Genomic DNA, 25,361 nt, shown 5'->3' with positions numbered 1-25,361 from the left:
CTTGTCTCTTCAGCTTCTGCTTCTGTTTCCTGTGGCCTCTTGGCCCTCAGGCCTCATGCCTGCATCTGCCCCGCTGGGGCAAGTGTTCCAAAGCTCTGTAGCTCCACTGATGTTAAGTGCCCGGAGGCACCCCACTCCGCCAGAAAGCCTTGTGCACACAGACACTCAGCTCTCTTGCTCCGTGGGTCGTCAAGCCTAGCTCCACCGATAAGTGCCCAGAGGCACCCCACTCTGCCAGGAAGCCTCCTGCACACAGGCACTCAGCTCTCTCGCTCCATGGGTCGGCTCCAGCGCCATCTCGCACTGGTCTCCTGGTTCTGCTGCTGTTGGTTTTCTGCTGCTGCCGCTTCTCTGCTGCTGTAGGTCCTCTGCTGCTGCTGGTCCTCTGTCACTGCCGCACGTCTATCCATTCACAGTTTTAAAACTGCTTCCAAATTTTAGGTATCTGTTAGAGCAGCACCCCACTCTCTTGGTACCAAATTCTGTTTTGGTTATCTAGCACTGCCATAATAGAAATTCCACAAGTGGATGGTTTTAACAAAGAGAAGTTCATTTCCTCACAGTCAAAGTAGGCTAAAAGTCCGAATTCAGGGTGTCAGCTCCAGGGGAAGTCTTTCTGTGTCTGTCGGCCTTCTCATCAGTGTTCCCCCAGGCTAGGAGCTTCTCGGCACAGGGACCCCTGTTGAAAGGACGTGCTCTGCTCCTGGCCCTGCTTTCTTGGTGGTATGAGGTCCCCGTGTGTCTCTGCTCACTTCTCTCTTTTATGTCTCAAAAGAGATTGGCTTAAGACACTATCTAATCTCATAGACCTCATCAGTATAACTGTCGCTAATCTGTTTTATTACATCATAGTGATAGAGTTAACAACACGTAAGGAAGTCACATCAGATTACAAAATAGTATGCAATCATACAATACTGGGAATCATGGCCTAGCCAAATTGATACACACGTTTTTGGGGGGACATAATTCAATCCATGACAGTGTGGTTTTCATTTTCATTTCTCTTATTCTACTCAAGATTGAGGATCTTTTCATATTTTGAAAAGCTATGTGCATTTCTTTTTCTGCAAACTGTGCTCATTCTTTTGGCCATTTTTCTAGTGGGTTGTTGGCCTTTGTATTGATTGATTTGTAGTATTTATTTATATAATTTTAATATAAATTTATATAATAAGCTCTTTGTCTTTGATATGAGTTTCAATTTTTTTTTTTGTCATTTGCTCTTTCACTTTTCTTATTGGTTTTTAGGGGCGTTTTGGTTTTAGTTTTGGGTTTTGTTTTTGTTTTTTGCTACACTGAATTTTTTATTTTTCTGTCATCAAATTTTGTGACTTCTGGATTTCGTGCTATAGTTAGATCTTTCCCACACCAATGTGGAGTTTTAATGCGTTCAGGTGTAGCCCTGCTGAAACCTACAATACCCTCGCCACAGTGGTGTTGCTAGGCACAGCCTAAGCAGTAGGCTTTATTTCTAGCCCTGGGTAACTGCTGTGTTTCATGGATCTCCTCAGCCTTGTTGGGAATCTGGGTCACTGCTAGAACTTGATTAAGTTAATCTCACATCCTTCATAAAATGGTGCTTTACAGGGAAAGAAAATAAAGGTAGGACATTAGATGATCTTCTGGCTCTCACCCCATCTTTCAACAACCTTTATTCCAAGAGATAGACTTTGGTAGAAGAGGTCTTTGTCGTCTGTATGTTCCAGCTAGTGACTGGGTGACAGAACCCCTTTGCTGATCTCTAGGGAAGGGAAACCAGAGTTTAAGGGCCATTTTCTTCTATTGATCATTTGTGTAAACTCCACTTAAGTTGCTTCTCCACAGGGACAGGCTCCCTGATCTCTGGAATCTAAAACTGTCCTCCTTTACAATGAGGAGAATCTGGGAGTCTTGACCACATTTCAGCAGCAGAAGTCCTGTGGTTTTTTTCAGAGTGAAATGCTAGTTAGTGGTGTGTCTCTGCTGTGCTTGCATTTTTGAAATGGGTGTGAAAAGCATATGCTGAGCATAATTCCTCCCCTTCCACCTCTTTGGAATAGCTAAGCCAGAAGAAGGACGGCCTACTGTGAGTACGACCGGAAATGACATCACCGCCCCTCCAAATAAGGAGCTCCCACCAAGTCCAGAAAAGAAAACAAAGGTAGGTACCAGAATGGTAGGGCATCTTCTTCCACTATAATTTTTTAAAACAGTATCTTCTGCTGTTGCTTGAATCATGAATGAAATTTCTTTTTTCTGAGCTGTTATGAGTCCTTTCTCAAATTTGGACATACTTAGAAAATATTTTATACTCCCATTTTACCATAATGTCCTAACACAAATCTTAAAATCTCTGCCTTTGACCCTGTTGTCTTGAATATCTGTAGAAATGTTCTGTAAAGGTTGTTTCTGCTTCCCTTAACAAGATGAAGAAAAAGGGTGATTGAAAAACTATTCTGAAATAGATTCTAAAACCCATTTTCATGAAAAGGAAAGGCAGATTTTTAAGATGGATCATAGCTTGAGACACTTATTTGTACTTATTGTAAAGTTCAAATGCCCCACTTAAAGTGGTCTTAAAACAGGATGCAACTGTTACACCACTGAGGTGCAGGTCATAATAGCTTAATCATCTGCAGATGTGTACTATTTTTGTTTTAGATTTATCGCAGGTGCCAAATGTTTAAACTTTTAAAGTTTAAATTGTTTAAAGCTATTTCTGAATTTAAATCTTTAGGTGCCAAACTCTAGGGACACTGTTTTTAAGAAACGATTTCTAAATATTTTATCTCTGTCCTGATTTAATTCCACCATTTATTGAACTCAGAAGAAAGAAATGCTAATTTTCAGTTGTACATATCCTCATTGCTTATAATTTTACTTTGACCTGTGCAATTTATGTTTTTTTTTAATTTGTTTTTATTTTTGTCTGTGTGTTTGATGTTGGCCCTATAAAAATAAAACAAAAACAACCAACAAATCAACCTAAAGCCTTTGGCCACCACTCAACCTGCAAAGACTTCAACGTCGAAAGCCAAACCACAGTCCATTTCTAGCCCTAAGCAGCCAGCTCCCACCACCATTGGTGGGCCGAATAAAAAACCTATGAGCCTTGCTTCAGGCTTAGTACCAGCCACCCCACCCAAACGCCCTGCTGCCGCCACTGCCAGGCCTTCCGTCTTACCTTCAAGAGACGGGAAGCCAAAGGTAAGTAGTCACCTAAGTACTATTCTAGGGAAAAGTTTCCCCCCTTGAGTATCAGATGGACAGGCTCTTGTTGCTGGTGGAATTGGAAAAGGCAAGGAAAGGATGATTCGAAATTAATGTGGGGGCCCACTGATACAGCCATCACGTATTGAAGCCCTTTTATACTTTTTTACCTTTCCCTGCTCTGGTTGGTGGCAATATTCTTAGTTTCTCCTCCTTTCTTCCAGCTCTTTCTTAACTCTTCACCTATTTAAACACTTGTTAACCAGTTTCCTGTACTTCCCATACTAATGAGTTATTCATTTTTGGTATAATTTCCATATCAAATTCAGTTCTTTGCTTTCTCTTCATTCTCCACAAGTAAATTTTACCCACTGCTTTTTGCTCTTCTAGCTTATCTCAGCAGGTTCCAGCATCACGTGATGATTTACTTTGATTTTGGTATTAGACTGCCTCTCACTTGCCCCCTTCTGAGGTTTTCCAGTTTTCCAGGTCACCCACACTCTCTTTGTTGCCCAGAAACTGGTCCCATTTGGAGCAGCATTAGCTTTACAGGATTGTTCCAGAAGGAGAGGGTAGGTGAGGCTGTGGCTGCCTTCCTCAGTGGCTATCCCAGCCCCATCATCTTGTTTTACTTGAGAAGGGCCTTTAGGTTAGCCTAATGTTACTCCTTAAATTTATGGTGGGAACTAGTTTCTCATGCTAAAATGTCAGTGTTTTAGTCTTGTACAGAAAACTGATGGGACCTAGGAATTCTAGTCTGGGCTGAAACTCTGGCCAAGAAACTGAGAAATTCTGTCATAGAATAGGAATGATAACATCTTGGAAAGCTTCCTCTCTGATTCTCATTTACCTAGCTTGCTTCTTTTCTTGATCTTTAGAAAACAGTTTATTTGAATAAGAAGGAAGAGGCCAAACAAAACACCACCAAGTGAAGCAGGCAGAGGCAAGGTGGCTGGAGCACCTCCCTCACTGCTTATTCAGCAGCAGATCCCAGGGGATATAGGAGGACGGGGGTGAGGGGTGGGGGTGGGGGTGGATCTAGTGACTGTTTCACTTCATAATAATAAAAATGAAGTGCACTGTATTAGTTTATTTACATACATTAATTCCTTTCATTCTGTCTGTCAGCAGCCCATGATGTAGATGCTAGCATCCTCATTTTATAGATGAGGAAGCTTACGCTCAGTTAAGTAACCTTCTTAAGGTCCCGTGCTGGTAAATGACAGAGTCAGTATTTGAACCTGAGTCTCCTCCAACCCTGATGCTCCAGGCCTCTTTCAACACTGTTCTGTCTCTTTTTGCCATGCAGCTTTTAGACAGCATTTTGAGATACAGCTGACCTAGAGAGGTGATCTGCATGATAATTAGTACTGTTGTTTATCTTTTAGATAAGAAACAGATGGAAACCTTTGGAGAGGTTGATAAAAACTAAGGTCTCCTCAAATTTATTTCTATCCTTTTTTTTTTTTTTCTTGGTGAGAACATTTGTAAAAGCAAAGGAAGAAAACTATTTTTTAAAAAATGGACCTACGATTCTGGCAGAGGAGAAAATAACAAGTCTAGGAATAGTCGAGTAACTCTAGTTATACGAGCAGGCTGGTTCTGCAGCTCACTGAGGCCAGGAGCCTGACATCTAAAGCATGTCACAACCATTAGATTTCTGTCCCAAGTAAATTTTTTCTAACATTTTTATCATTATTACTATTACTAGTGAAATAATAAGACCACACTAGATTATTCTGAATTGTTGTCAGAGTATTGAAATTTTGAAGGAATCTCCAGAAGCATCTGGTTTAGTCTTCAGATTTTAAGGCAGTCTTAGAGAAGTAACCCGTCTGCACAAAATCTCACCACATTGTCTTAGTCATCTAGTGCTGCTATAACAGAAATACCACAAGTGGATAGCTTCAACAAAGAGAAACTTATTCTCTCAATCTAGTAGACATCAGCTCCAGGGGAATGCTTTCTCTGTAGGCTCTGGAGTAAGGTGCTTTTCGTCAGTCTTCCCTTAGTCTGGGAGCATCTCAGCACAGGAGCCTCAGGTCCAAATGACGTGCTCTGCTCCTGGCACTGCTTTCTTGGTTATATGAGGTTCCCAACTCTCTGCTTGCTTCCCTTTTTATCTTTTGTAAGATAAAAGGTGGTGCTGGCCACATCATAGGGAAATTCCCTTTACAATGGATCAGGGATGTGACTTGAGCAAGGGTGTTGCGTCCCACCGTAATTCTCTTTAATCACAGGCAGAGATTATGATTTATAACACATAGGAAAATCACAAAATGGAGGACAACCACACAGTACTGGGAATCATGGCCTAACCAAGTTGACACATATTTTTGGGGGATATAATCAATCCATGACATACATATTCTCAACAAAAATGGGAGCAGAACCAACCCCCTGATTCCAACTTTGTGGTTCTTCATATCATACATACTCAGAGCCTACATTTGTGACAGTGGTCATTATCCTACATTTGCAGAGTTAGACTTTATTTAATTGGAAGCCAGCCCCTTAATTTCTGAGCACCTCCTTAGCTAATTTTCCACTAACCCAATATTCTTGTTGTCTCCACCAACACACTGCCCTTAGTGTGGCAGTTTGTCTTGGAGTGAGAAGCTGGATCCCCTGGTCTGTGGTTTGGCTTACTCTCTTGAGTCACATGGTATGTGTGTTTATCAAAGTAGTGTTTTCATCCCCTATTCTGTTAGAAACCAGGCTAAATTTATTCCTTCCCTTCCTCACTACAGACAACATTCTCTGCTTTCATGGGAGAGGAACTAGTGAGACCCACTTGCCATTCATCCACCCTTTGCTTTCACTTTTCCCTTCTGTTTTCCGTTCGTGGCTATGATAGCAGTCCTCCTGATGCTGACTGTCGGTCAGGCTCACACCATCTGCCTGCCGCTTCTCGTAGTCTCCGTGCTGTTGGACACCTCACATCCTCTCTTCCCTAACATCACACGTTATCAGAGCCACTCTTTTCCAGCCTCCATTTTCCACACTAAGGAAATAAAGCTCAGAGAGACTCAGTGATTTGCCCAAGAACACTGTTAGTGAGGGGCAAGACTGGGGCTGGAACGCAGGCTTCAGACACCGCCTGTGTCCTCTCCATCGGCAGAGCCATCCTGTTCAACATTCAGTGAGGACATGTAGGCCCCTACAGTGACTGAATTTGACTGAAATTAATTTTTAATTTTTCTTACAATTTTCGTATTTAATGCATCAACTCCACAGGAATGGGTTTGATTTGTTTTTTGTTTTTTTTTTGTAGGGGATGTTTATTAAATGCAAATGTCTTTGTTCAACTATATAGTACATTAGATTTCATTACATTAAATACATTAGTATAATAGATCCTGAGGTTGCGGTGTAGTATCCTTCTCAGGGCTCTGCATTCTCACTGGTTCAGGTAGTTTGACTCCCTTTTTCCTGATCCCTGTACAGCACCTGATGTGGCCAGTTTCTCCTTTTGTCTGGAGAACTTTGATCCTAGAGCCTTATATATTTTCCTGTCAGTAACTGCCGAGCCCACGGTACCCCTATTCTCTGGTGCATGATTATACAGAAGCATCCCTGTGGCATGACTTCCTGGGGCTATTGCTAATCCAAAGCTCTTACTTTCACTTTTCTGTTACCAGCCTGTTACAGAGGCAAAGATTCCTGAGAAGCGAGCCTCGCTACCCAAGCCGGCCTCTGCCCCGGCCACCAGACCCAGCTCCAAGAGCACCCAGACTGTTCTGAAAGGCCCAGCGACTGCCACTCCTGCTGCAGCTGTGCCAAGCAGTAGGACCCCCCCCATGCCTCTACCCAAAAGGCCCACTTGTGAGTATCATTTATCCTTCCCTCCCATGGGAACTAGAGGTGAGGAGCGTAGAGCTTTGGCTTCGCCGCAGCCATAGCTCCAGCCAGCATCACAGACAGCTATGCAGGTCAGCTTATAAACCAGCCATCAGTGGTGTACACTGAAGAGTGGCAGCCTGGTGGGTCTAGTCACTTAATAAACCTGGAGCTGCATGTAAGGCCATCAGTTCTGTATGCTCAGAATAATCTTGAATGAAGGGGACTCTCATCAGTGCCCAGGTAGAATTTACCATTCCTTTCTTTTTGACCCCATGGTGTGGTGATGGGCTTACCTGATGATAAAAAATAGGCAATTCAGTTCCATAAGCCTGTACTGATGACTTACTTCTAAGGCCGCGTGGAAGGCATTATAAAGACTATGGAGAAGAGTAGACGCAGTACCTGGTCTTGCAGGCTCCATAAGCTCAAGGTCTGTACACAGCAGATGAATTGACTGCTCTGTTCCAGAGAGTAGCACAGTTTCTTGCTCAAAGGAGATACTCAGTAGTTGTTGAATGAATGAGTGAATCTCAGTACTGGATGAGACATTCAGTAGGTCAGTTTGTTAAAAGTGTGTATTTGTTTGTGCAGCCATCAAGACTGAGGGAAAACTTGCAGACGTCAAGAAGGTGGCTGCGAAGTCTGCGCCAGGTGATAACCCCATCTTCTGCTTTGTAGAACCCTAACTTGAACTGCTTCCTTTTCTGTGGCTTCAAGGTTTCCTTTTGCTCTGATCCCCTGACCCCTTCGTTACCGCTCTCTTCTACCTTTACAGCTGACTTGAGTCGCCCAAAGAGCACCTCCACCACTTCTGTAAAGAAAAGCACCACTTCGACTGGGGCAGCACCCCCGGCAGGAGTGGCTCCCACCCGAGTCAAGCCCATGCCTGTGTCTCCACGGCCCTCTGTGACGCCTTCCAAGGACAAGAAGCCTGTGCCAGCCAAGCCCAACTCCTCTACCCTCAGTCTGAGCCGCCTTGGTACCAATGCTTCTTCCCCTGATTTGAAGAATGTCCGCTCCAAGGTTGGCTCCACGGAAAACATCAAACATCAGCCTGGAGGAGGCCGGGTAGGTCCCAGGATGTTGGGGTCCTTGGCATGCTGGCCCCTGCTTCTTCCTCTGCCACATCCAGCCCTGTTCCCCAGGCATGCCCTGGCTCTCCTGCCAAACCAAAGGGCCCATGAAAGAAAGGGAGAAGTCAGGACATCTGATTCAGAATCTGTTGAATTTCAGCCTGGGCTCCATAGTGGGCTTTGGGTCCCAGCAGCAGGGAAAGGATGGGCTGAGCTCTGCACTTTCTCTTCCCATCGCAATCAGAGGGGTTCCTGTTCTGTATATTGGGGTTTGGGCTTATGTTTTAGCTTGAAGGCAAAAGGGGTTCTTCTGCTTTTCAAAACAAACAGAGGCTTCTGAGACTCGCCAGGGGTGAAGGATACTGGTTGTAAACCCTGGAACCCAGTGTTCATCCTTCTCCCCTGCACTGTGAATGTCAGATAGGCAGAAGGTGGAGGCTTCTGCACACCACAATCCTGAGTTGGGTGGTACCTCTGAACAAGGACTAGGGCATCCTCTTGTGGCCAGAATTAGTTGCTGCAAGCTTTTGACTTTGCTAATAAACAAAAGGACTGTGTAGAGTATAGTGAGGGAGAAAGGTACAACAGGCCACAGTGCTCACTTTAAGGATTTGCTGGTTGCATGCACCCCAGAATTGTTAACTTTTAGCAACCACGGGACTCAGTCTGTGAAAAAGGTAGTGGCAAAAGTCCATCTGAGAATGTTCAAGTCCCTGAAGCAGTGACCTCCTCATCTCTGACATCATTCTCTAAAACTTAACCCCCCCCACACACACACACAGACACACATATCCAGAGTAAGATACTTAAATTGGCTTAATCCAGAGCCGGTAAAAAAAATCGAGGAGGGACCAAAATGACGCAGAATCCTGTGACTGTTGGAAGACAGTATGGCCAGCTTCAATGAGGTTGGGATAAGGGCCCAAGAGTTGCCTTTGTTAGGAGACTAGTGCTGGCACACCCAGCCAGGCCACTAGGGCTGCGGTGCTGATGACCTGTCTAGTGCTTTCATGTTGCAAAAGTTGCAGGAGGTCTCGGCAGGAAGTTCAATGGCTTGGTCTACCAGCATACCTGAGGCATGCAGCATTTTCCATCACTAACAAAAAGTGGTTCCCTGTGACCATGACAGTGTCCTTGGGGCGTTTTAGAATGTTTGTGTAGGACAGCAGTGTGATTTGAAAATGATAACCTCCCCACCACAAACCCACACCCAGATTAGAATCACTACCTTGATCTTCTCAGCCCTCTCTGTACCTTTTCTCCATTAATGGCATCTTGATCTCTGCCTTCCATCTCAGGATTTTGGCCTGTGGTTCCTCTCCCCACGTTCCTTTCTTCGAGGCTCTCTGGCTTGGTCTACCATGGGAAATGTGCTTTCTCCCCAGGAGCAAAGGTTGGCTTACAGCTGCCTGCTGTCCTGACTAGACTCGAGTCCCTGCAGCTCTCTTCCTTTCTTAGCATTTGGGCTCTTACCCTCTTTGTTTGAATTTGCCCTCCCTTTATCTCCATCCAGGCCAAAGTAGAGAAAAAAACAGAGGCAGCTGCTACAGCTCGAAAGCCTGAACCTAACGCAGTCACTAAAACAGCCGGCCCCATTGCGAGTGCACAGAAACCACCTGCTGGGAAAGTGAGTTTTGTCTAGACTTTTACCTCTTGAAGGTAAAAGATGGTAAAATATTCTTCCAGCCTGAGCCACTTTCCCTTCTTACACTTTGTTCCTATCCTGAACTAGCTGCTGCTTCTCCCCAGTGTTCCCTTCTCTGTGTTTGATGACTCAGCCGTCAGAAAATATTTTGCATTAACCCTGAACAGTAACACAGTTAACAGAGTCGGCTCTTGGGGAATACTTCTTCAGCTGGATAAAATGGCTCCAGAAACTTTCTCACTTCCTTCATACTGACCTGCATCTGAAGCCCACTTCTTATACATACACACACAAGCACACATGCAGGCACGGAGGACACCTAAGTTCCTCCTTGGTGACACTGGGCAGTGACATTCTTCTGGCACCTGGCACCTGGAGCCCCTGTGCTTCAGGTTGAGCTGGAAAGTTCCTCTCATAGTGCCACTGGGTATGGAGATAGCCTTATTTGTCCTGGTTTCCCACGTCACCTCTTAAGTGAAAGATAAGATGCTCATTCCCAACAGAAACCCCCTTAGCATAGGGGTTGCAGCATCATAGTTACACCAGCACCAACTTGAAGACAGAGGTAAGCTGGAACTCTAGGCTTCACACCCTGGAACCAGGCCCCTTTTGCTTGCTGTGGGACACCTTCATCCCTTAGCTGTAGTAGGTGAGTGAGTGAGCCTCTCTGGGATGGGACAGCATTTGCACAGTTGGGAAGGTGAGGAAGGTTGCAACGTGGCCTCTAGGTGACTGCTAGAGGTACTGTGGGTCTCTGGTTCAGACCAGGGCTCATTGGGAAGTGGTTTGCTAGCCATCACTGACATTGTAAAGAAGGCAGGAAGCGAGGTGTATGGGTTGGAGTTTCTGAGGGTGGATTTCTCTACTCTGTGGAAAACCTCAGCCTAGGGGTTGCATCATTTGGAAAGGGCCTTCACTCTGAAGAAAATGAAGGAAGCTGGAAACATTCCTTCTTGAAAAGACCCAACAAGAGTTCTTTGCTCCAGACTCTTACATCCATAGCCTTTGTGTTGGCCAATTCCAGAGGGCGCCATTGCTCACAATACAGGGTAACTTTGACCCCTGGGTTGTATATCAGAGCAGCCCTGCCTGGAGCCTGCTGCTCTTTGTGTACATGAAGCTCAGAGGACACAGGATTCGGACTGGAGAAGTTGTTTTAACCTTAGAATCAGAAAAGAAGTCTAGACCTAAATCCCTGGGCTCCGTGTGGCAGTGGGTCAGCTGCCTAGGCTGTAGCCGCTGCCCTAACTGGTGTCTAGGGTTTGATTTGCACTTGAGATTCTAAATGGTAGGGCCAGCAGCCTCTTTGACTCATTTTCATTTATATCTGAGTAATGTCCCTTTCCTCCTGTTGGTATCAGATCTATGCCTCATTAGCAAGCTGCCCATGATTCTCAAAGCAGCCTTGTTTCCAAGAGTGAGTGGCTGTAACAATTCCAAGCCCCGAATGTTAGGGCAAGTGCCCTCCTTGGGTGGGGGCCTGTCCAGATCAGGAGGGCCCCTGCAGAGAGGAGCCACAGGACCCTGTCCCAGCTCGTGGGGTCCTGCTGCTGTCTGGGCCTTGAGAACCACAGCCCAACACCCAAGGAGCAGTGGTGGGATGGTGCACATGTAGTGTTTGTGCACCATCTGCCTCTGTCATCATGTTGTTTGTTCATGTTTTCACTCCTTTTCTTGCTCCTTCAGATTTCTTCTCCTGTGCTTTTCCACACCTGCTCTGCTGAAGGTGGGGGTGGAGTTTTAACAACACTATTTGTTGGTCATTGTGGTCATGTGTGGACTTACTTCCTGCCCTGTGTTGGTTCTAACCAGCCCTCCCTCCTTGTGTTGTTTTTTTCTGTTCTCTAACACTCCAGGTCCAGATAGTCTCCAAAAAAATGAACTACAGCCATATTCAGTCCAAGTGTGGTTCCAAGGACAATATTAAGCATGTCCCTGGAGGTGGTAATGTAAGTATCAGCTCTGGACGGCTAGTGTCTGAGGCACAGCCCACTGCAGGGTATGCTGGGGAGAGGGCCACTGCCCATGCAGAAAGGACCGCAGAGGCCTCAGCCAGGGCTTTGCCCAAGAAGCAGTCTACAGAATTGAGGGGAAACACCAGCACTCAAAGGTTTTTACACCAGGTGTTTCTGGTGAGCCCCTAAACAACCACAACCTGCTGCCGCCCACTTGGTATCTTCTGACCCTGTGGGTGGGGGGCTCTCAGTCCTCTAGCTACATCAGAGACCTGGTCTGAGGGCAGCGGTCAGCAGCAGGCCTGTTACTTGTCTTGAGTCCACTCATAGGGATCAAGGTGGGGCTACAGCTGCAGAACAGATGCCTGGCAGGGTTCCTCCAGGATCCACAGCTCCTGGCAGGGTGCTGGCAAACCTCCCATGTGGCACCAGTATAGTCCCTACTCTGTGACAGAAGTCCAGACTGATCCAAAGCCCGTCTTTGAATCTCTGTTACTACAGAATCAGAGGATTAATCGACATCTTCCTCTTCTACCCTTTCTCTGCTTTTTTCTTTCTCTTACTCTCCTTGTCTCTCTTTTGTCTTTCCATTTTCTCCTGTCCTCTTTACCTTGTCCCATTTTCCTTTTCACTCTCGTTCCCCCGTGTTTTCCGGTTCTTTCTCCCTTTTCTCTACTTTTCTTTCTGTCCCCTTCCCTCTTCCATCTAACCATCTTTCCTTTTATCATGCTGCTATTCTGTGCTGGCCCTAAAATCTGTGTTGGGGACACAGAGGTGATTCCAGCTCACAGATGCCCTTGCCTAGGGAGAGACAGGGCACAGGGTCATTGTCATTAGAACACCTTGTGCATTTTCCATTTGCCTTGTCCCTATGACAGTGCCCAGGCAGAGCGGGGCTCTGCAGTGTGGGGCCAGTGGTATCTGTGGAGCTGTCCACTTGAAGCCTCTGCCCTTCCCTGCTTCTCCACCTGCTGCTTTTCCAACCCCAAGACTGAGAGCTCCATCTTGTCTCAGCCACTAGGTTCCTTTTCCTCGCTTTTCTGAGCTGGACGAAGTCTATGCCTTGGTAGTCATGCCGTTCTGCCTGTGATCTACAAACATCCCCTGCCCCCAGCAGTTGTAAGCACTCCTTTCTTGCCCCGCTCAAATCCTTCTTACTGCACCCCCTCCTAGTCATTCCCTCAGCAACAGTTCTTCCTGGTGTGAGTTGACACTGTTCCTCTTTGCGCTCAGGTGCTCCATGAACAGTGGCAGTGTTCTTGGCCAGCTTGGTAGTTAGCCAAACATTAGCCAACCTGGCACAGGATCAGCTGAGGTGGGTGAAGCTTTTAAAGGCAGTCAGTATCTGAGGTGATTCAAGATCCAACCTAGGAAGGGCCCAGATAGACCCTGGCCCTAGCTTTTCCTTTCAGGTTTTTGCCCTGGGTGGAAACAGAGGCAAACAGGGATTCTGAGGCAGTTTAGTGTGATCGTGTGGGTTTGACATAGGAGCGCATTTATCTCTGTTGTGCAGTGTACCAAAGAGCTCTAGACATAGTCATCATTTTTGATCACCCACTACAGTCTTTCCGTGCTGCCTACACGTGACTTCAAACAAGATTTGTTGGAAATCGGGGGGCTATACTTCTTCAAAAGCATTTTCTGTCAGTTCATTAACTACACAACATTAGGAAATTGAGAGCAGTGTTTCCAGGTAGGAAGAGGAGCGTGAGCAGCAGCAGCCAGAGCTTGGGTTTAGGTACTTTAGTCCCTTCCCTAACCTCCATAAGCCCCTTCGTACCACCGTGCTAAGTAAACATGCAGTTTAGAAACAATGGGCCTGCTCTGCAGACAGAACAGCATTACACTTGTAAGGCCTGTCCTAAACATCCCCCCCCACACACTCACTCCTTGATGACAGGGAAAAGGGCATCAGGAGAGGGAAGAGAGTGACATGTTGATTAGGTCAACATAGCGACTACTTCTGTGGCTGGGCGCAGTTTAAACTTCTGTGGCAGTTTTGGTTCCATTTCACCCTTGTGAGAAGGATACGTATGCATATTGAGTTCTAAGAGCGTTTTGCAGTGTCATTTCAACAAGCATATATTGATATCTGCGGTAAGCCTGAAGGTCGTCACAGGCCAGTGGGGATATTTGGTTAAACACATAGCTAGAGCAAGATGACATCAAGGACATCATACATGAAGAAAGCAAAAGGTCATTAAAAGACAGAAAAGACCAAAATGGATGTCAGAAGAGACTATGAAACTTGTTCTTGAACGTAGAATAGCTAAAACAAATGGAAGAAATGATGAAATAAAAGAGCTGAACAGAAAGTTTCATAGGGCTGTTCAAGAAGACAAAGTAAAGTATTACAATTAAACATGTGAAGAACTGGAGTTAGAAAACCAAAACGGAAGAATGCGCTTGGCATTTCTCAAGCTGAAAGAACTGAAGGAAAAATACAAGCCTCAAGCTGCCGTATTGAAGAATTCTATGGGCAGTATATTGAACGGAGCAGGAAGCCTCAAAAGAAGATGGAAGGAATACACAGTCACTGTACCAAAAAGAATTGGTTGGCATTCAGCAATTTCAGGAGGTAACCTACGATCAAGAACCAATGGTTTGAAGGAAGAAGTCCAAGCTGCACTAAAGGCGTTGGTGAAAAACAAGTCTCCAGGAATTGACGGAATACCAATTGAAATGTTTCAACAAACAAATACAATGCTGGAAGTGCTCACTCGTCTATGCCGAGAAATTTGGAAGACAGCTACCTGACCAGGTGACTGGAAGAGATCCGTGTTTGTGCCCATTCCAAAGAAAAGTGATTCAACAGAATGTGGAAATTATCAAACAATATCGTTAATGTCACAGGCAAGTAAAATTTTGCTGAAGATCATTCAAAAACATTTGCAGCAGTACATCGACAGGGGACTGGCAGAAATTCAAGCCAGATTCAGAAGAGGATGTGGAACAAGGAATATCATTGCTGATTTCAGATTGATGTTAGCTGAAAGTAGAGAATACCAGAAAGATGTTTATCTGTGTTTTATTGTCTTTGCATAGGCATTTGACTATGTAGATTGTAACAAATTATGGATAACTTTGTGAAGATGGGAATTCCAGAACATTTAATTGTGCTCATGTGGAACCTGTACGTAGACCAAGAGGCAGTCATTTGAACAAGAGGATACTGCAGGGTTTAAAATCAGAAAAGATGTGCATCAGGATTATATCCTTTCACCATACTTACTCAGTCTGTATGCTGAGCAAATAATCGAGAAGCTGGACTATATGAAGAAGAACGAGTCATCAGGATTGGAGGAAGACTCATTAACAATCTGTGTTATACAGATGACACAACCTTGCTTGCTGAAAGTGAAGAGGATTTGAAGCACTTAACTGATGAAGATCAAAGACTGCAGCCCCTCAGTATGGATTACACCTAAACATAAAGAAGACAGAAATTCTCACAACTGGACCAACAAGCAACATCATAGTAAAGAGAGAAGTACTGAAGTTGTCAAGGATTTCATTTTACTTGGATCCACAATCAACGCCCATGGCAGCAGTAGTCAGAAAATCAAAGGGTGCATTGCACTGGGCAAGTCTGCTGCAAATGACCTCTTTAAAGCTTAGAAAAGCAAAGATACCACTTTGAAGACTAAGGTACACCTGACCCAAGCCACAGTATTTTCATTTGCCTTATATGCATGCAAAAGCTAGACAATGAATAAGGAAGACCGAAGAAGAATTGACGCCTTTGAATTACAGTGTTGGCAAAGAATATTGAATATGCCCTGGACTGCCAGAAAAATGAACAGATCTGTCTTAGAAGAAGTACAGCCAGAATGCTCCTTAGAAGAGAGGATGATGAGACTTCATCTCATGTACTTGCGACAGGTTATCAGGAGGGACCAATCCCTGGAGAAGGACATCAGTCATGCTTGTTAAAGTAGAGGGTCAGTGAAAAAGAGAAAGAATGTCAACAAGATGGATTGACGAAGTGGATGCAACAGCGGGCTTAAACGTAGCAATGATTGTGAGGATGGCACAGGACCGGGTAGTGTTTCATTCTGTTGTTCGTAGGGTCACTGTGAGTCAGAACTGACTCGACAGCACCTAACAACAACAGAGCAAGATAACAGTGAGTGCTGTGGTTGGTTGTGTACCAGGAAGAGACTCACAGGGTTAGGGCAGTAGCTTCTGCAGGCCATCAGGCTTCACTGTGAGAGGACCTTTGTGCCAATCCTTGAAGGGTGAGAGTCACAGATCTTCGGCTAGAGAAGCAGCACGTGGCTCCATGAGGGTGGAGCATAGAGCAGTAGGGAGTGGAGGGAAAGACACACGGGTAAGATGTTTGGAAGCCGACTGCAGAGCTGTCTGCATGCCAGCGCAAAGAGGTAGACTTTATCTTAGAGGCAGTGGATGCTGTTAAGTGAATGAGACACAACTAAGCTTTTTTAAACTTTTAATTATGAAAATTTTCAAACATATGCAAAGGTAGACAAAATAGTAAAATGAACTTGATGTATCATATACTCAGTTATTACCTAATGGCCAATATTGTTTTATCTATATATGCCCACTCTGAGTATTTTAGAGCCCGTCTCACATATATCATTTCATCTGCCAATATTTTACCACGTAACTTGAAAAGATAGAGATTTTTAAAACTAACATAAACCCACTAACATGCTAAATATGTTGTTCATTTGAATCAGGGTCCAAATAAGGTCCATAGATTGTGATTGGTTGATTTGTATCTTAGGTCTCTTTGAACCTTAAGTTTCTTTTACTCTACAAGTTCCCTCTCCTTCTCCCACTCCCTGCCAGCAATTTTTTCATGAATAAACTGGGTGGTTTGTCCTAGAATCTGGATTTTTCTGATTATATTCCCATGGTTTCATTTAGCATATTCCTTTGTCCCTCAATTTTCTGTAAGTTGATTCAGGTTTGATCCCCGCCCCCCATATTGGCAAGACTTTCGTAGAAAAGATTTTTTTCTGTCAGGAGGCACATCATGTCTCATTCTTCTGGTTACCTCTTTGTTGGTCACCTCTGTGTTGGCAGCTGTTGTTGCTCAGTACCTAGGTCCAGGAGTTCAATAGGAGCATACAGTGGAGAGAGACTCCTATCATCCATTTATGAGCTGGAATACGTCTGCGAAGGGAAACCTCCCCTCAACAACTAGGCTTTGAGTGATTGCAAGAGGTAGAGAAGTATAGGCTTCCAGAACACGCTATCGAAAATATGTGGGGTCAGTACCTTGCAGAGTTCCCAGGCCTTCGAGGGTGACCTCTGTTAAGGCCTCCCAGGCAGTCCTGGGGCTTCCCTTTCAGTTTAGGGATCGTGCAAGCTAAGCTTGTCACCATTGCTGCTGGACACATGGCAGGCAGATTGGCTCGGTTTAAGCAGCTGCTAGATCTTTTTGCTGGAAAAAGTACACTTTCCCTGTGCTACCTTTGTGAGGAACAAGAATGGGGAGATATGTGGGTGAGGCCATGATGGCCTCCTCTTTCTAAATTGGCCATTTTTCCCCTGACAGATAAAACACAATGCCTTGTTCTAACGTCAGATGTAGCATGTACAGTGGTTTGACCACCAATTCTGTAGCTGGGGGATTCTGCCTTCCGTCAGTACATATTTAGGGGCTGCCTGCAATATATCATAAATTCCTTTCACAACAGAGGGTCCTCGACAGAGCTGGAGAGAAATGTAGAACAAAATTATAACTCACAAAAAAAGACCAGACTTACTGGCCTGACAGAGACAGGAGAAGCCCCAAGAGTATGGCCCCCAGACACCCTTTTAGCTCAGTAATGAAGTCACTCCTGAGGTTTACCATTCAGCCAAAGATTAGACAGCCCCATAAAACAAAATGAGACTAATGGAGCACAACAGCCCAGGGACAAGGACTAGAAGGCATGAGGGGACAGGAAAGCTGGAAACAGGGAACCCAAGGTCGAAAAGGGTGAGTATTGACATGTGGTGGGGTTGTTAACCAATGTCATAAAACAATATGCATACTTACTGTTTAATGAGAAACTGTTCTATAAACCTTGATCTAAAGTACAATGAATAAATTCCTTCCATGTTGAGGATACCTATAAATATCTGAGGAATGAACTATAGATTGAGGAGAAAAAGAGGACATTGATCCTGCAGCCTTGTGAGAAAGATGAGACAGAGTAGAGACTGCATTGTGACTGTAGTTTCCCCAACACTAGTGGAGTATTCAGCATGCAGTGGGTACCCTGTAAATGATTATTGAATGCACGAGGCAATAACTGTTCATGATGATGGGAAGGAGAGATGGACTGAAGCTAGAGCCAGGAAAGGTTTTGGAGAAGGTGGCCTTTGAGCTGGGCCTTGAAGGGTGGGAGGAGGTCATAGTAGTCCTGCTAGGTTAGGGAACAGCATGAGCAGAAACCTAGAGGCAAGAGTGAGGATGGCTCAGCGAGCTGACAGTCATAGGTGGATACTCTGTGTCAGGCCTTGTGCTGGGGCAGGAATACAGAAATACAGTCGGCACCAAATCTGCCCTCTGGAGACCCTGTTTCCTGACATTGGAGAAAGGACAAAGGTCCTTGTTATAGAATAAATTGTGTTCCCAAAAAATATGTGTTGAATTCCTGGCCCTTGTACCTGTGGATGTGATCCTGTTTGGAAATAGGGTTTTTCTTTTGTTATATGTTAATGAGAGGTCATACCAGTATAGGGTGGATCCTAAACTTAATCACTTCTGAGTTATAAAAACACCAGAATAGACCCTGAGGCACACAGGGGAAAGAAGAAGACAGAGACAGAGACAGATGCATCTCCAAGCCCAGAATTGCTGGCAGATACCAGAAGCTGCAATAGCCAAGGAAGCACCTCCTGTTAGAGCCACACCCTGAATTCAGACATCTAGCTTCCAGAGCTGTGAGAAAATAAATTTCTGTTCTTTAAAGCCACCCACTTGTAGTATTTGTCTTACAGCAGCACTAGGTAAGACAGCCCTAGGAGACAACCATTTGACAACATTGGGGTGAAACCCCACTAGAATGGTGTGACCGACCCACTGGCAGGGCTTTATGGGCCACCGCATAATGGGGTTGTGTTGGAAAGCCAGACTTTTACAGTACTGGGGAGCAGGTGGGCCACTCACAGGAACCCTAGAATCCCCATCGTAGTATCCCAGAGGGAACTCACGTCTGTGGATGTTGTTACCTGATTTAAAGAAGTTCTGTCAGTCCTGGTACCGGTATTTTCCAATGCTCCTGCAGGGCACACATTAATGAAAGTCTGTTGGCCATCTTGAAAGCAGGACTGAGTGTAGAGGACCCCCAAACTAATCTCCAGCCCCAAGGCATTTCTGTACCATCATTCATTTTAAATAAATAATCTTGCAAGGCAGTTCATCTTTTTGATTATTCTCCAAACATGGGCAGCATGTCTGCTTAGTGAATGGCCTGGTGAGGGGAGGTGTGTAGGGAGCAGAAGGGCATATCGGGCATAGTCTCTGCAGATGTAGTGTTCCGGGCTGCTGGGAGAGGTCGGGTGAACACATTGTACCCAGCAGAGCTTTTCTACTGGCTGGTGGAAAAGCGGAGTGCTCCATGGGAGAGTGAGGTGGCCTTTCTTGCAGTTGGTTGCTAAGCACTTGAAAAAGGTTAACTTTAGTAATAACCAGAGCAACTAAAACAAACCATCTTTCCCTAAAAATTAGCAAGATTTTTTCTTTAACAAGAATATCCAATGCTGGGAGGATGTGGTGAGACAAACACGTAAGCTCTGCCGGTGGAGGTGTCAGTTGTAGCAACTCTGGGAAGCAGCTTGGCAGTATTTTTCAAGGACCTTAAAACGGTCTAACTCTTTGACCGGGTAACTGCACTCTAGGCTCTAGGCATGTCACCTGAGGGAGTCACCGGAATTGCAAAGACTTATTTCTAAAGACAGTCATTGCTGCCGTGTTTATAATAATGAAAAACGGGAAATAAACTCAGTATTCAATATTAGGAATATGGTTAGGTTTATATAGAATATTATAGGATAAATTATTACGTGGCCATTTCTTTGCATAAGTTTGTGGGAAAGTGCTTACAATGTCTCTTAAGCAGGAATACAAAATCTTACATATATATATGGCTGTACTCTCAGCCATGAGGGGGAAAATGCATTTAAAAGACTGGTAGAAAATATGCCAAAATGTTATTCCAAGTTATCTCTGGACAAGGGGTTTATGGGTAAGGTTTTGAGGTGAAACAAACATTTTAGGAAAACCTTGAGGTTTTGGTGCCAGTAAAGTGGGAGAAGAACCGCCTGTGAAGAAGGTGTACCAGCAGGATCAGGATGGAAAGGCCTGTGTGTGTGGGAAACAGACTGGATTGGTCTGGCTGGAGCAGCAGTCAGAAGCAAAGAGCAGGGCCAGGATGGTTCAAGGGCTCTTTCAGGCATTTTGGGAGGTGACCCTGACCTTGAGCAGACTGAGACAGGGGTGACAGAGGGAGAAAATAAACTTGAACATGGAGAAGATTATAAAGGTAGCATGGATTTGGTGCTGACGATATCGCTCTCTAAGGTAATGGTTTCTTCATATTCTTTTCCTCAGATTCAGATTCAGAACAAGAAAGTGGACCTATCTAAAGTCTCCTCCAAATGTGGATCCAAGGCTAACATCAAGCACAAGCCTGGTGAGTGGTGCCTCCCTTGCCACCAGAACTCCCAGGGGCGAGTAGGCCTGCCAGGGGCCAGCTGGGCAGCTCTTTGGCTGGGAAGGGTCTCATTCTTACGTCTTACCATTCCACGAACATTCAGGGATTCACCTCCCACCAGCCAGGACACAGTGGTGGAAACACAGTCTGCAGTCCCTGTCAGGGAGGGAGGAGCAGGACACTCACATCTTAGTTGGAGGAAGAGCAGCGTATAAAGGCTGTCCTTTGCATGGGTGTTCTCTTGAACACCTGCTGTGTGCATGGCATGTGGACCTAGGCCTAAGGGAGAGGTGTGCTCTAGGTTGGGAACCTGGGTCAGCTCCTGCAGGGGCATTCCAGGTGTTGATACTGCAGGAGCTCCAAAGAGAGTGGTGGTTGGGACTTGCCCATCAGATTCAGGAGCAAACGAGGCTCCCAAGCCGTGAAGCATCACCTGCCAGCCCTGGCAGGAGCTGGAGAGCCACTGAATGTAACGCTGCTTAGGCCCACGAACAAGGACCTTCCAACTGCAGCAATGCTGCTTCCTTCCAGCAACACACAACAGACCCCCCGCAGCCTCTCAGCACCGACTGTGCTTCTCCTTGGCTCTGACCCTAACAGCCTTGTGTGGCCCGATTCCTGAGTCTACAGCAGAGTTAGGGGCAGGGAAGTATTACTGCAGCATCGGGGACACCGGCCTCTCAGGAGGTCAACCACCACGGACCACTTAAGGTCAAGACAAAGAACAGCCTTCTGTCTCAGCAAAGACTGTATAATCCATTTTAGAATGTGTTCTATTTAAAGGATTAAAACAGCTTGGCCCTTAGCTAACCTTTACCTTTTCCTTTTTTTTTAATTACAAACCAACCGAACTAACGCCGTGAGGTGCTAGATGTACCTGAATAGCATCAGCAACTGTAGCCTCTTTTTTTTTGTGGCGGCGGGGGGCGTCTCTCTTGTTGTAAAGTTACATGTAACACAGTATTTGCTGTTTTGGCCTTTCTCTGGTTGACAACTAGTGACATCAGCTACCCTCGTCTGGTTGTGCAGCCATCACCCTTAATCGTTGCCAGTTTCCCCTTTTATCTAGGAAATCCACTCTAGAGGGACCTCCTTCCCTAGTGACACTAAGTGACTTGGGGTCTAGTTTTTGGCTGAGGTCAGGACTCCGGTGTGTCAGACACCTGGAGGCAGGAAGCTGGGTGTTGAGGTTTGCAATGTGAAGGGGAATGGAAGAGGGAGAGAAGGGGTCAGAAGGGAAGCCAAGCTGCTGGACCTTGGAGGGGCAGGGCACCTGGCTGAGGGAATCTGGCCACACACCCCCTCCTTTGATCTCTGGCCAGTAAGCTCTGAACCTTGCACCTCCTCTTGTGTAGAGGTGGCCTTCCCTCCTCACCCCAGCCGGAGGGCGCTGGGGACAGGCCACGGCCGGGCTGGTTCACGGCTGCCCTTTCTCCACTCACAGTCCCCAGGCCACTTGCCTCTTCCTACCTTTCCTTCTTTTCACTGTCGTGGGATTCGGTTAAAGGGCTCAGACAGGCTAGTCACATCCTGCCCGTCAGCCACTAGCTTGGTGACTTTGGGCAAATCATGTTTCCAGCCTCAGTTTTAGCAGCTTTAAAGGAAGGATCACGACCCTGACTGATAGGGCATTCCTGAGAATCGAGGAGGCCGTGCTCAAGAGCGCTGTGCTACCTGGTTAGCCTCCCTCCCTCCCGCTTCTCCCCACACAAAGGAGCCATCGTATGGCCATAAGGGGGCTCTCCCTAGGCTGCCCTCTGCACTCGGCCTGCAGGCCTGGTTAGCAGCTGCACATTGGAAGCTGGGAGGGTGATGAGGGTGCAGTGCTGGCACAGGGCTTTTCTTTACTGTGGCGGCATTCCCACTGCTGGATGGAAAGACTCTCTCAGCCTGACTGGGGTCAGAGCAGTCCTATTTTAACAACCATGCTCACTGTGCCTCCTTGTTTTTCCTCAGAAGCACCTGGGGGAGGTCATGTTTTCCCTTCCTAGACAGGGCACACAACCAGTCTTTGGCCAAGCTAGAATTCCTGTTCCAGCCTCCTGGCTCTACCTGCAGGGGTATTTCTCTGACATCCTTAGTGACCAGCTAATTTTTTTTCTGGTTCCAGGCGGAGGAGATGTCAAGATTGAAAGTCAGAAGTTGAACTTCAAGGAGAAGGCCCAGGCGAAGGTGGGATCCCTCGATAATGTGGGCCACCTGCCTGCGGGAGGTGCTGTGAAGGTAGCGAGTGGGTCACAAGGGAGACGCAGCTGGGCAGGGGTGGGAGTTGTGCAGCGAGGGTCAGGGTCCCAGCAGGTGGGCACCTGTCACCGCCCCTCAGTCTCTTCAGGAGTATGTTTTCACCCATCCCATTGTCTATCATCAGTCCTGAGTGAGGCAGGAGAGGTATGAAGCCCCCACCTAGCCACATCTCTCCTGCCCTTGCTCCTGAACTCAGCCTGTTCCCTGAGAGCCATGGCCTCCCTTACCTGTTGAGGCTGTGAGCCCATCCCAGCAATTGGGAGAGGGACTGTGGGCTGGGGCACAGACCACCATGAGGCAGAGTCTGCACCTTACACGGTTCTGCCAGCTGCCTCATGATGGAGGGGAATGTGGGTGCCTCCTCCGTGGCAGGCTTCATTCCTGGCCTGGAAGCAGAATGGCACATTTTTGAATGCCAGGGGCAGCAGGCCTGGCATCCACCTGACTCTGGAGGGCCTGCCCACGGCCCCCCAGCTCGGCACTCTGGGAGAGCTGCCCATCCTCAGGACTGGCTGGGCTTCTCCTCCCTCTTTCCCACCGCCCCCCTCTCCTTCCACAGTCCCGTGAGACCCTCTGTGTGCCAAGACACTGTCTGTCCTTTGTTCTGTGGCGTTGTGGTTAGGGGCCCATGGAGCAGCACCTAGTAGGCTTCCGAACATGAGAGAGCTGCAGCTGCTCAGGGATGGGAGAGCAGGGAGAGCGTGGGGCAGCTGCTCGGGGCCTCCCTCCCCCATCTGATTTGCTCAACCTCGTGGTCCCCAGCCTGTCCCATCATCCATCCTCTGTCAGGGCACCAATCCAAGCCCTGCCCAGCTTCACTGAGCATTTTTGGGGTGCTTGGGTTCTCAGTTCACACCCCCAGCACCTTGTGAGGATGCCGTTCTTGAGTCTGTTGTGACTTGAGTCTCTTGTCTCAGGAGAACGTTTCCTCAGGTTTAGTCACTTGTCCATGGCCAGCAGCAAGTTAATGTAGCACAAGACTCAGGCCTGGGTGTTTCCATCCCGAAATCTGGTGCTTTTTTCTTTATTCACATTATTTCCCTTTGCTTATTATTTCTGGAATTATTTTTCTAGTACAGAGGCTTGTTCCTTTCTCAATTCTGAGTAAAACCCACTGCAAAGTCTCCATTGTCTCCTTTTGGATTAAAGATTGAACGCTAAGGGGTTCAGACATTCTGGGGTCCAGGTCTTCCAGTCACCAGTGGCCTCCCACCATTATTCCCTCTCTGCTTTGCTCACTCTGTGTGTTCACTGTCCCCAAATGTCCTTGTCCTCCCGTGAAGCCTACAGGCCCCAGGTGTCCCCCTGGTCACACCTCCTTGGCTCTTCCTGTGCTCATCGTATCTTGTCTCCTTCCCAGAGCCACCTTCTTCCTCTCTCCCCCGTGTCTGGGACACGTGAACAGATGGATGACCGGTCAGTGGCCCCAGACATTACTGAGGAAGCATCTCGGAGCACATGCCATGTGCAGGAGGTGCTCTGGGATTCTTCCAGTCAGAGGTTTCAGGTTGTCCCCCTTGGAAGCTGATTTCAAGCTCCTAGGGTTCTCTAACTGGCTCACAGCACCCCTGCTTCCCAATCAAGTCCAGTCCCACAGTCTGGAGATTGTCCTTCAGTTTTTGCTAAATATCTGCTGTCACAGCTACTTTTTTACATGGTACCAGCCTAGTGCAGAGGCCTGGCACCTCTCACTCAGCAGCTTGGGGAGTGTGTCACCACCAGGGCTGCCCAGCTGGGACCAGAGCTGTGCTCACCTCCCAGAGCCCCGGGCTCCTGCTCTGCTCAGTGGCTGAAGTCAGGCGGGGCCGCCGGGGTGAGATACTCCTGCTGACTGGGCCTTAATCCCGGGGAGCAGGGGGCAGGGTGGGGGCTGTGTGTGAATCCGCTGTCACTTCATCCCACTCCCTCCCCAACTGACCCTGCATTGTCTCCCCCACTGTTTCATTGTAGACTGAGGGCGGTGGCAGCGAGGCCCTTCCGTGTCCGGGCCCCCCTGCTGGGGAGGAGCCAGCCATCCCTGAGGCAGCACCTGAAGCTGGCACCCCCACTTTGGCCAGTGGCCTCAGTGGCCACACCACCCTGTCAGGGGGTGGTGACCAAAGGGAGGTGCAGGCCTTGGACAGCCAGATCCAGGAGACAAGTAAGTGGCTGGGCTCAGCCTGGGGGCCAGCCAGGGGCCCTGCCACTGGCCACAAATTGAAACTCCTTTGTTTGTTGACTAGAGTGTGGCCTAACTTTTAACGAAGCAACCTTTTATTTTCCAGGCATCTAATGATGACATTCTGGTCTCGTCTTCCGTCCCCTGTTCCCCCTCTTGTCTCCCTGTTGCCCTCTCCCCACCCTCCTCCCGTGTCACTGCAGATTGAGACCTACAGGCTGACGTTCCGGGCAAACGCCAGGGCCCGCACCGACCACGGGGCTGACATTGTCTCCCGGCCCCCCCACTTCCCTGGCGGCCCCAGCTTGGGCACCCGGGCCCCTGGTTCCCTCTCCCAGGCTGCCCAGTAGACATGTGACCGCGTGGGCACTGGGCAGCCCACTAGGCCCCCCACAGCCCCGCCTCACTCGCCAGGGCAGCAGCAGTCCCACCGCCACACCTTCTCCCACTGCCTCCCCTGGGCCTGGCTCCCTGCTTTGCTCCTGTCCCCACTTAGTGCCACTGTGCCCCAGAAGAGGCTGGGAGGGGGTGAGGTGGGTGCGGCTAAGTTGGGGTCTTGTGGTGTCTGGGATGGGA

At 47.3% G+C, this 25,361-nt stretch overlaps 1 protein-coding gene across 10 annotated transcripts in view; it reads left to right on the top strand.

Annotated features, from left to right (window-relative positions):
• The window catches only part of LOC101340867 (microtubule-associated protein 4), a 223,759-nt gene extending 198,871 nt beyond the window's left edge, over positions 1-24,888 (top strand). For 7 of the 10 annotated variants that reach the window (XM_023726525.1, XM_023726546.1, XM_023726528.1 and 4 more), the window contains 10 exons: positions 2,043-2,143; positions 2,974-3,189; positions 6,834-7,017; positions 7,627-7,686; positions 7,811-8,103; positions 9,622-9,735; positions 11,610-11,702; positions 20,281-20,362; positions 22,494-22,606; positions 24,578-24,888. In XM_023726525.1, the coding sequence (XP_023582293.1) occupies positions 2,043-2,143; positions 2,974-3,189; positions 6,834-7,017; positions 7,627-7,686; positions 7,811-8,103; positions 9,622-9,735; positions 11,610-11,702; positions 20,281-20,362; positions 22,494-22,606; positions 24,578-24,868 (1,547 nt within the window). In that variant the 3' untranslated portion in view covers positions 24,869-24,888. The remainder of the gene's footprint in view (positions 1-2,042; positions 2,144-2,973; positions 3,190-6,833; positions 7,018-7,626; positions 7,687-7,810; positions 8,104-9,621; positions 9,736-11,609; positions 11,703-20,280; positions 20,363-22,493; positions 22,607-24,577) is intronic. The other 3 variants (XM_023726518.1, XM_023726534.1, XM_023726540.1) reach the window with 3 other exon arrangements.
• The last annotated feature ends 473 nt before the right edge of the window (positions 24,889-25,361 follow it).

This window comes from Trichechus manatus, unplaced genomic scaffold, assembly GCF_000243295.1.
Source record: "Trichechus manatus latirostris isolate Lorelei unplaced genomic scaffold, TriManLat1.0 scaffold00001, whole genome shotgun sequence".
Taxonomy (NCBI): Eukaryota; Metazoa; Chordata; class Mammalia; order Sirenia; family Trichechidae; genus Trichechus; species Trichechus manatus.
The sequence above is the reverse complement of the archived record's forward strand: the minus strand, read 5'-3'. Positions and strand labels throughout refer to the sequence as shown.